Here is an 11,907-nt window from a genome sequence, read left to right on the forward strand (position 1 = left end):
CTACCGGAGGGTTGCCGGTTCGAACCCCAACCAGTAGGCACGGCTAAAGTGCCCTTGAGCAAGGCACCTAACCCCTCACTGCTCCCCGAGCGCCGCTGTTGTTGCAGGCAGCTCACTGCGCCGGGATTAGTGTGTGCTTCACCTCACTGTGTGTTCACTGTGTGCTGAGTGTGTTTCACTAATTCACAGATTGGGATAAATGCAGAGACCAAATTTCCCTCATGGGATCAAAAGAGTATATATATTTACTTATACTATACTTACAACCTGGTAAACAGTGTAACGCTTTTAAAACAATTCTACCAACGAGGAACAACAGATGAAAAAAGTTTGGATTGACCGGAGCGTACCGGTGGCAGAGCTAGACGATGTTTGTCTGAAGAGCGCAACGGTCGGGGGTAGTATATATGCCTGTATGAGGGCATTTGAGTAGGTGGGAGCAGTAGGTTTAGCTAGGAGGACCAGCAGTTTGGTTTTTGAGAGGTTTAGCTGGAGGTGGTGTGCCTTCATTCATGTAGATATGTCTGAGTGGCAATCCGAGATCCATGCAGAGACCAAGGGGTCATCAGGTGGAAAGAACAGATAAAGCTGTGTGTCATCTGCATAGCAGTGGTATGAGAAGCTGTGCGAATGGATAATCTGTCCCAAAGCAGTTGTGTGGATAGCAAAGAGAAGGGGGCCCAGTACTGAGCCCTGGCGACCCCTGTGGTGGGATGGTGAGGTGCGGTCAGCTGTCCAAGCCATGATACGTTAAACGAGCATCCTGTGAGGTAGGATTCACAGGATTCTGATATGGACTGGGTAATATGTTAGGAACAAAAGGATGCCACTTTGTTATGTGGGAATGAAAATTATCAATCTACAGAGGACTGAATTCAAAGACCCCCCAAAAATATAAGTGGAAAAAATGACACGGCAAGCTAGTCCATTTTGCTTGAATTTCAGTGCAGCAACTCATGATGGTACTCAGTGGTTCGTATGGCCCCGACATGCTTGATGGCATCGGGGCATGCTCCTAATGAAACGGCGGATGGTGTCCTGGGGGATCTGCTCCCAGATGTGGACAAAGCCATCACTGAGCTCCGTGACAGTCAGTGGTGCAACCTGGCAATGTTGGATGGACCAAAATATAATGTCCCAGAGGTGTTCAATCGTATTTAAGTCGGGGGAGTGTGGGGGGACAGTCAATGGTATCACTGCCTTCATACTCCAGGAACTGCCTGCACCTTCTCGCTACATGTGTCCAGCCATTGTTGTGCACCAGGAGGAAAGGGCCCACTGCACCATTACAGGGTCAGACAATGGGTCTGAAGTTTTCATCCTGATGCCTAAGAGCAGTGAGGGAGCAGTTGTCTTGGCCATAAATGTGTGTGCGTCCTTCCAAGGATATCCCTCCCTAGACCATCACTGGCCCACCACCAAACCAGTCATGCTGAATGATATTGCAATCAGCATTACATTATCCAAGACATCTTCAGACGTCACATGTGCTCAGGGTGAACCTGGTCCCATTTGTGAAAAGCACAGGGCGTCTGTATTCTTTGGCAAATGCCAGTTGAGCTGCATGGTGCTGGGCAGTGAGCATAGGTCCTTCCAGAGGCCATCAGGCCCTCAGGCCACCTTCATGAAGTCTGACAGTGTGGTCAGAGACATTCACAACAGCGGCCTGGAGGAGGTCATTTTGTAGGGCTCTGGCAGGGCTCCTACTGTTTGTTGTTGCACAAAGGAGCAGATACTGGTCCTGCTGCTGGGTTAAGGACCCTCTACCATCCTGCCCAGCTAGAGCAACTGTCTCCTGGAATCTCCTACATGCTCTTGAGACTGCAACTGGAGACACAGCAATCCTTCTGGCAATGGAACATACCTGTGCAACATAGGCTCCAGGTACTGGCTTATGCTACCAGTAGTGACACTGACCCTAGCAAAATGTGAAACTAGTGAAAAATCAGTCAAGGAGGATAAAGATGGAAAATGTATACTTTGCCACCACCTCTAAAACCATTCCTGTTTTTACTGACCTATCTCCCTTCTTCCTTTCTTGTCAAAGTTTTTGGAGAAAGTGGTCTTCAAGCAAGTCTTGGACTTCAGAACAACCTGCTAGACCCTATGCAGTCTGTTTTCAAGAGTCATTCTACTGAAACTACTTTTCTGTTGGTGACCGAAGCATTGAGAGTAGCTAAGTCCTCATCTAAGTTGCTAAGTCAATAGTATTCATTCTACTAGACTTATCTGCAGCCTTCTACACTGTTAACCATGACCTTCTCCTTTCTACACTATCTGAACTGGGATGTCTAGGAAAGCCCTTGACTGGTTTAAATCCTACCTTAAAGGGCACATGACCTCACCACAGGTGTGCCTCAGGGATCAGTATTAGGGCCCCTACTTTTCTCTATTTACACACTTCCTTGGGTGAGACCATTCCCTCCCATTAATTTGATTATCACTGCTATGCAGACGATACTAAACTTTACCTGTCTTGAGCTTTTGGTGTTTCCACCAAAGCACACCCAAGGACTGGGCGCTGAACGCACTAGCCAGTGTCCTAAAAGTGCTGGTTCACTGACTAGCATGAGCCCTAATATGTCAGGAGGGAGCTAAACTCATAAGGTATTACGTATTTAAGTTAGCTTCATTGACAGACTTAATCATTTTATGGGATGCAAAATGTTAAACTACAATAAAACAAAATGGATATTTTTAAACAATCACTATAAGCCTTAAAAAAAAACTTTAGCATATGCTAATTGGCCCCACCTACCTCAATTGAATTAGGCTGTACAGGATGTGTTGGACTGGGTTATGTACTAATTATCTAACTCTAACTGGGTGTATGTACTAATTTATCTAACTCTAGGATAGAAGACAAAATAGCTAATTTCCCAAAAGGCAGCATATGTTTCTTTAAGAGAGTTGACAGACGCTAGCATCCATGGGTTTTAGCCTCCTTGCTAGCATGCCAGCCTCTAGGGGGGCAAATTAAAAGGATTGAGCCCAGGCAAGTGCAGTGTTTAGTCACACAGTCGAAACTTCACACATAGACTAAACCAGAGACTTTCTAATGAGGAGACACAGCACTCAAAAAATTCTCCATAGAAATGCATGGGGTTTGTTTGTAACGCCGTTGTCTATGCATATCCCACCCCTTCCTCTGCAAAAAGTGGACATGTGAATACATTGAGCCAATCATGTGGTGTGATGTGAATACATTGAGCCAATCATATGGTGTGTTGTGAAGACATTGTGCCAATTATGTGTTGTGAACTCGCCACTGGAGCAAGATTGGTGTTGTGAAGCCTTGCGCACGCGCATTTCTGCCGAATAGGATGCCCGATGAGTGCCCAAAAAGCGTTGCGATATGGCCGCCGAGTGGAGGGACTTGCCTAAAAGGACTTTGACTAAACGCACCCCAGTTTTTGACTCAGTGTCAGAATGGCTACTTCCAACGTGTCTGCCACTTTAATTATGCATGATTGTCTCATTATGTATTTCATAATGGTGAAAGATGGCTATAGACACATCATATTATGTGTTAAAAGCAGCATAGCATTATAAATGTAGAAAAAAGGGTATATTTTGGTGGCCATATTTGAAGTCAAGATAGGGGCCACTAGGGGGCGCTATGTGTTGGGGTCCATTTTGATTTTTGATCACTAGGGGTACTATACATGTACCAAGTTTCGTGCTTTCTGCAAAAACTGAACGATTCAGGTAAAAATCTGGCCTTAGCCCCTGTACTAAAAACAAAACTAAAAAAATAATTGCGCAGATCATATGTGTATGATAACACAGATAGCAAATAGGCCTACCACTCAGTGTTGTGTTATGGTTTGTAATGAATGATAGATAGATAGATACTTTATTGATCCCCAAGGGGAAATTCAAGGGTCTCAGTAGCATACAGACATCTCACACAACATGCACTTGTTGCATAAATGGTAAACAGACATCACACACAACATGCACTTGAAGCAGAAATGGTAAACATAAGTATAAGTATAAACATATAACTAAACTCCACTGTACAATAAAGACAGTAGAAGATAAGATAAGAGAGAGATAAGAAAACTAACAAAACTAAATACTAAATACACTATATAAATTAAATTAAGAAAGTCCAATGTGCTTGAGGGTGATCAAGCATAAGACGCTTGTAGTGACAGGGCCGGGACTGGTAAGGTGCTAAAGGGAGTGAGTGTCATGGTGAAGGTGCAAACAGTAGTCCAACCATAGTCCTTAGTTATGTGTGCATGGCAAGGTGCTCAAGAGAGTGAGTGTCATGGTGAAGGTGCAAAAAGTAGTCCAACAGTGCAAGAGTAAGGTCTAGAGACCAGCATAAATAGGAGAGTAAAGTATAATGTAGACAAGGTAAAATAAAAAACTAGTGCAAGAACAGTGCAGTGCAAGAACAGGTTGAGGTAATAGGGTTATAGCCATTCATTCATTCAGTATTGTAGCAGAAGCCTGACCGCAGCCATTGATCATGTGTGCTAATATAGCATGAAAAACAGTGTAGCAGTAAAACAGTAGTGAAAACATTAGGCTGTGTACATTAGTAAAACAGTAGTAAAACAGTAGTGGGCAGTCAGTACTCAAACATGGAGAGGGTGGCGTGGCAGACAGACTAAGCAGAGAAGTCTATCTCTCCTCTTCCCTTTAGTGAGGCATTGAACAGTTCAATGGCCCTAGGAACAAATGACTTCCTCATCCTTTCAGTTGTGCATGGCAGTGAGCGAAATCTCCAGCTGATCAAGCTCTTTTGGTTTTTGATAGTGCTGTAGAGCGGATGACATTCATTGTCCAAGATGTTGATCAGTTTGTTTAGGGTCCTTTTGTCAGATATTGAAGTGATGCACTCCAGTTCAGCCCCCACTACAGAGCCAGCCTTCCTTACCAGCCTGTCAAGTCGCCCAGCATCCTTCTTCTTTGTGCTTCCTCCCCAGCATACCACTGCATAGAAGAGGGCGCTGGCCACAACAGACTGATAGAACATCAGACTGATAGATTATATATTATAGAACACTGGGTGTGGTGTTACTTGCTTTTCATGTACATTTTATTGCAATACCTCAGCGTCATTCTATGACAATTCACCTAAAATCTAGGCAAAAGGTCATTTGAAAGAATGCAAAGATTGACCCGAAAAGAATGAGCCCTGTTGTCGCTCCCAGAGTTATAGAGAAAACAAAGGCAACGTCAACAGTGTGTGTGTGTGCGTGTGTGTGTGAGAGAGATGCGACTTCATTTCCCAGCATACATTGGAATGACGAGGTAGTTTGTTGTCGTCGCAGCGCGGGATAAATTTGAAGGACTAGGCATTAAAATGGCGGAGCAGGTTCAGGAAAAGTCTGCCGATAGAAGGTTTGTTTTACGATTAACCTTTTAAAAATACAGGTCAAGGAGGATGGGGTTTTCAGAATCCTATGATGACTACGGTCTTTGGCTGTTTTGCTTTTCTGGGAGCGAACACTTCTTCATCTAACGTTAGCTAACGTAGATAGCTAAAGTTAGCCATAACATCAAGTTCTAGGCCGACAACAATGATGCAAACTGTTGCTGTGGCAAACCTCTCATATCTCGAAAGTGACAGTTAGCGATCAAGTTAAATGTTAATATTAGCTGTCAAAAATGTTGCAGCCATTTATGTTCACTAAACTTTTCTTTCTCATATAGCCTCAGAAATGAGAACCATGGCCAGACCCAAAACGAGGTGAGTTAACATAGTGCTACTTATCTTTTACAGAGTAAACTGTTTGCATCTAATACTGTTATTATGATAGCAGTAATAGGCAGTGATATTAATGCATTGTTTAGGACATTATCATGTCAATAATCATCACCTGAGCATTAACGTTAGAGAGACGATGAGTATGTTTCCATGCACACCATATTCCTATTAAGGACCATATTCTGGTTATGGCAATATTCAGTGTGGGATCATTTTGACCACATTCAGAATAAGATGTTTCCATGTGAAGCAGAAACGGAATATGGTCTCTGTCCTTGAATTTCATTCATGACTACAAAATAAGTGCATTTGGCCAAATTAGAGCCGCTATTGTTTTGCATTTTAGCCTTATTTTAGGCCGCTTTGATTCAGGGGGTTTCACCGGTTCTTCATCTGTCAGCAGTGCGCGAAAAACCGGCGTCTTTCAGGGTTTAATACATACATTGACCTAGTCTTCACTCAAAAAGCGCAAACTTTTCCACACTTTTCGCTGTGTTTGCAAAGTGTCAGGGCATCAAAGCAAGCTACCAAAATTCCTTGCACGAACATGCGCAGATGGAATTTTATATTCCGAAAGGGCTATTTTCCGACTAATGTGTTTTAAAAGAGGTTTTTAGTATTCCGAATATGACCTTTATTATTCGGGTTATGTCATCTGGAATAAGGTGTTTACATGACTCGTGCGCAGTCTGAATATTGTCATTATTCCCAATAAAACCGGAATATGGTGTGTACTTCAGTATTGTAGTCAAATACACTGACTTCCCAAGACTTTAGCAACAACCTAGGAAAAGGTGCGTTTTTTGTAATTTGCTTGTTTGTTTTCTTTGATCTATTAAAGTAACTTAGAAATCTAGGTTGGCACACCCTAATGCTATTATTGCTTATATTATTACCTTTACTGATTTGATTACTGAATCTTTATTTTCTATTCCAGGTGGAGTCAGAAGAAAACTCCAAGGCAACCAAAAGAAGTCTTTGTGATGATCCCAGCTCTGAGCCACCTAACAAATCTTCTCGTTCAGCATCACCCTCTAAAGAGTCCTTAGTGTCAGGGGTAGACGATGATTTAGAAGAACCAAAGGTTCCTTTGCCAGAAGACACAATTACTAAAACCAAGGAAGCTTCCGAACTGAGTCCTCGCTCAAAAAGGAAATCTTGGAGGAGGTCAACACGAAGCAGACGCTCCCTGCCCTTATTTTCTGGTGCCATTCAAAGTGAGCTTCCTTTGTTTTATGTGATATTTGTATCCAGTGTTTTGGACTATTGGGCTTAATGATTATAAAGTAATATCTTATTACCGTTGTTATTTTGTTTCTGCCTGAATTTCCCATGCCTCTTCCCTTGTAGACTTGTGTAAATCTATCAGTCCATCCTTACCAGACGAGGAGAGGCTTGAAAAATTAATGGAAGCTGCTATGAATGTGAGACTCTCCTCTTTAGCAAGCAACATTTTTACAAAGCTGATATGTGAGTTCTGTTCAAGGGCAGGAGGGGGTTAATTGAGTAACCAACATGGACTTTGTATCTTTAGATGGCTGTGGAGAAGCTTCAGAAGACCCTTGTCACTTTGCCAGGTGCTGATGTAGAAAAGTTCCAAACACAAGGTAGGTTGGGACACTTTGGCTCTTATTCAATATCTTACAAGTAAACATGCCACGAGAATTTTAAATGTCATTGGAAGCTGTTGGTTGGACTTGGAGTTACCTTGCTTTGCACATACCTTGCTTTCTTGATATTCAGTGGAGTCCTTAAAGAATGGCTGGGCCTGTGTGGCGAAACAAATACGTGAACAAAGCCAGCTAGAAGAAAAAAGAAAAAAAAATACCAAAAGGTAATTCTGTGGATATTACAATGAAGGAGAGTATTATTTTCACAATATGATCTTGTAATAGCTTTATGCCTTTTTCATTTTCTCCCTGTGCTCCCATTGTATCCATAGTGACCCTAATATTGAGAGAGCCTTGGAGCTGTCCAGGAATGCTATCACCAGGTAATTTTAATTTGGATAGGCTTGTCTTTGGAGAATAAATGGTTTTGAAACTAAACATCTTCTGTTAATTTGAGCTTAAAGGGGTGGTTTGGGATTTTGGACAAAGGACCTAATTTCCAAGTAAGCAAGTGTGATATTTATCAGTGGAGACCGATTTCAACACGGTTCATCCAGTCCTAATTGCAGAGTTCGCAGGTGCTAGGCTAGCGCAAGTCAACGGTATGTGTTAGCCTGCCACTAAAAACAGTCTTACCCACTCCAAAGTACACCCGAGGCAAATAAATTATAACGCCAGACTATCAATGTAAATGTCTGTTTTAGTTAGTCTGTAATAGTTTTATTTCTAACATTATTCTATCCTTGCATTTCAACGATTGCATTACATTTTGAGGGACTAGTTTCTTAGCAGCGGCGGAATTATACTTGCTCCGGTTAGTAGTACTGCGGCGAAAAGTAAACAGTAAAGCGCACTCCAATGGGGATACCTAGTAGTAGCCTTGGTAATATCAGTCCGCCGCTGATTTGCTTAAATGACTACTACCAACTTCAGGGAACAAAGTATAGCTATTGCAACGCGATGTGAGGGTAGTTGTATTTCTTACACTATTCTATCAACACAGACATTTACATCGATTGTCTGGAATTTGCCTCGGATGTACTTTGGAGTGGGTAAGACTGTTTTTAGTGGCAGGGCTAACACATACCGTTGACTTGCGCTAGCCTAGCACCTGCGAACTCTGCAATTAGAAGGACTGGATGAAACGTGTTGAAAACGGTCTCCAGTGATAAATATCACACTTGCTTACTTGGAAATGAGGTCCTATGTCCAAAATCCTGAACCACCCCTTTAATGCATTATTTTGAGTATTATGATATTACCTTTTGTGCTTCAGGTTGGAAACAGAAAGTGCATTGTGGGACTCTCTCCTTGAAAAGCATCAGTCAAAAGCTGAAGAGCTGGCAAAGTGAGTAAACACTTTCAAACAATCATTGTTCTTGCCTTAGTCCCTGAACAAGTATGAGTCTCACCCACTGCTGTGCTGTTCATAACACAGGCTAATAGAGAAGGGCGAGCGTTTGCCGTTAGACCCCAGCCGCATGGCCCAGTCCTCACAGAGTGCACTGATTCAATGTAAACCAGACTACTGCAACATCCTCTCCAGACAACAGCAGCGTCTCCACACCGTGGAACTGGTGGTAAAGACCTAAATCATTTGTAATCGTTGCCACAGGGTATCCCTAAACAGTGCCTGTGCCGTAACCTTCTCATGATGGCTGTTACGTTGTTATTGTTTTGTAACGGACTCAAATTGTATTTTTTTTTTCCCCCTCAGCTGGACGCCCAGTGTAAACTGTTTAAGGAACTGCTGTCTTTCCAGGAACAGTGTGAGCTACTCGTAAAGGAGATAAGCAGCAAACTTGGTAAGTTTCCAAGAGGGTAAAATTAAATCTCTTGTTTATCCTGGTAACACTTAAATCCCACTAAAAGGACAAGGTTCTATTGGAGCAAATACCCCATAGTTCAAGCTCTGTAATAGTATTAATGTAACGACCGTAATGACTCTCTTTATAAGAATAATGCACAGCAAAGGGGTCAGTTACAGAATAAATACAATACTGTCGATTTGGAACTTTCTACTCTAATGCAGAAAGTTGTACAAGTACATTGACCCTTCTTTGCTGATCGTAAGGTTGTGGTGGTGGTTTTAATTGGTCTGCAAAATAATGTAATTATAAACAATCTAATAGCCATTGCTTCTGAGACAGGTCTACACTATTTGGGGAAAATGTCTAATTGCGATTCTCCTTAGTGATTGCTATTGCAATTTCATCATTTTGAAAGTCAAGCTTCAGTTCAATATTCTAAATGTATTCATAAATTGGGCCACTTCCTATTAACACTGTCTGTCACACAAGGAGGATTACATGAATAGAAAAATCCTAGACTAGATGAGCACCATCAGTTAATTGCAGCCTTTATGATTAGCTTATTGCATCTGTTCGAGTTTCGAGTAAAAGTGGATTGATTGTGCAGCTTTACTGTGAGGATTGCTTGTCTTGGAAAAAGATCAGTAATTGTGTTGTTTTTCCCCCCCAGCTGATGAGGCTGGATTCCAGGATCTGCCTTGTCCTGTCAGAAACCTTCTTAAAGGACCTGTGGCTAGCACGTCATCTTAATGTTTCAGACTTTGAATGCTGGACCTGGACACAACAGGAATACCTGTCATCAGTGTGCTCAGTTAACCTTGAGTATTTATGTACATACACACAAGCATGTATTTGTATGGTGTAAATATCAGGCTTCTTACCAAGGCAATACTTGGAGTTGTCTCATTCATCTGTGCTTAAATGTCATTGAATTCAAATGTCTTAATATCAGTGACTTTGTTTAACTGCACTTTTTAAAATATTCATGTTTGTAAAGAAAAGATGTGCTGGTTTGACAAAAGTTACAGCAAAAAGTCACCGCGTTTTGCAACATTGTTAATGTCTATAAAATACTGGCATTAGTGAAATATCAATCAGTGTCCACTAGATGGCACTACAGTCCTGTGTTTTCTTAATGTTCAGACACGTGCTGGCATACTTTGTAAATGCTTCATTGAATGTGCAAAGTGCCTGTTTTCCTATAAAACCACATCACACCAATACAGTTGTCTCTCTCCGAAAATATTAAAAGTGAGAAGATTGAGTGTATTCTCAAAGATTGAAAATCATGAGACCTCTTAAGAATTTTTCAATTGGTGTTTCAAAGTTGTTGCCATTTGGAATGTGTGATGTGTGGGAAACAAGGTGTGAACCTTGTGTCAACAGCTTCTCTTAGGTGTTCTACAGCAGCGATTGTATATCTTCATGTTTTTTTACTCTACTCCAGAGCTCCCTGTTCAGCGAGCACCGGGTGTCCTTTTCCAGCACTGCATCCTCCACACCCACCCCCCTCTCGTGTGTCCCCTGACCATTCACAGGGGCCTGCCCCTCCCCCACTGCCTCTTCCCCTCTCTCCTCCTCTTTTCCCTGGATTGCCGAGGCACCGAGGCAGAACGAAGCTCTGACATTGTGCCAGTGATTCACATTCATTCTCTCTCTCTCTCTCTCTCTCTCTCTCTCTCTCTCTCTCTCTCTCTCTCTCTCTCTCTCTCTGATCTACTCTTTATCCTGGGGTACTGCTCTCTGTTTCACCCTGGTGCTATATCCGATCACCTCTTATCTATGTCTCAGAGATGCACTGGGGTGTGTATTAGAATAGTATGTGTCTGCAGTATCTTGCAGAATGTAATACTGGTAATTGCATGCAGATAAGGTACCAGCAATTATGCAATGTATTGAAGATTACAAGAAAAAAAGCAAAGGAGTGACTTAATAGTCTTGTGTGACTAGGTGAAATAAGTCTGAAGGTGAAATATGCGTAGGAATCAGGATATTTTGGGAACTCTGTCTCAATCATTTTGTTGTGATAGGCATCATAAATAACCAAGTTAAATTTTGTGTCTATATATTTGATATGGGGTGAATTAGAGTGTGGTGAGAATGAGATTGAGGTGGTGTGGGAGAAAAGTGGGGTTAAGTCTTTAGCAATGGAGGCTCCGGGGGTGGTGCAAGGCAAGGGGGATCGATTCTTATTTAGATGAAAATGAGGCAGAGCTTGTGGGCTGAGAAAATGCATCTGCCTTTAAACAACCTAGAATGGGTATGCACTCGAGACCCCTAAAGAAAAACGTTTTGGTTAAAACATGTTTGCCATGATTTCTTTTTTATTATAAGAATGACCATACAACATTAGAAGGCACAATGGTGGTCATGTGTAGGCTATAAGGCTTACAGCCACATTCACATTTAAATTTCACCTGATGCACAATACAATTTTGGTTGATCTTAAGCACCTTTTGACCTCAAACCAGATGAAAGCAGGGGACGACATGATGGAAAAGTTGTGACTTCTAGCCTACTGTAAGGTCAGGGTTAGGGAGAGGGGGAAGCGTAGACTAGACTACCTGTATAACGTGAATGCCCTGCAGGTCCCACAGTTTATCTTGGAGCAGTGGTAATGACTTCAGTCCAAGGCTCGCATCCCCTATACTCTTACTTTCACTTCAGATTGATTAGTCGCAGATTGTGCTGGAGGGATGTGCCGAGCGTCAGCATAAACCTCGGCCAGTTTTGTCCCACTCCCCTCCCTACAAACCCATCA

At 42.2% G+C, this 11,907-nt stretch overlaps 1 protein-coding gene across 1 annotated transcript; it reads left to right on the forward strand.

Annotated features, from left to right (window-relative positions):
• Positions 1-5,213: 5,213 nt before the first annotated feature.
• Positions 5,214-10,432, forward strand: LOC121706164 (kinetochore-associated protein DSN1 homolog). Its single transcript, XM_042087672.1, has 11 exons — positions 5,214-5,358; positions 5,671-5,707; positions 6,663-6,942; positions 7,076-7,149; positions 7,260-7,332; positions 7,469-7,559; positions 7,668-7,718; positions 8,612-8,683; positions 8,774-8,915; positions 9,053-9,140; positions 9,817-10,432. The coding sequence occupies exons 1-11, from the start codon at positions 5,321-5,323 to the stop codon at positions 9,894-9,896; spliced, it is 1,026 nt and encodes a 341-aa protein (XP_041943606.1). The 5' UTR covers positions 5,214-5,320; the 3' UTR covers positions 9,897-10,432.
• The last annotated feature ends 1,475 nt before the right edge of the window (positions 10,433-11,907 follow it).

Source organism: Alosa sapidissima, chromosome 3 (genome assembly GCF_018492685.1).
Source record: "Alosa sapidissima isolate fAloSap1 chromosome 3, fAloSap1.pri, whole genome shotgun sequence".
Lineage (NCBI taxonomy): Eukaryota > Metazoa > Chordata > Actinopteri > Clupeiformes > Clupeidae > Alosa > Alosa sapidissima.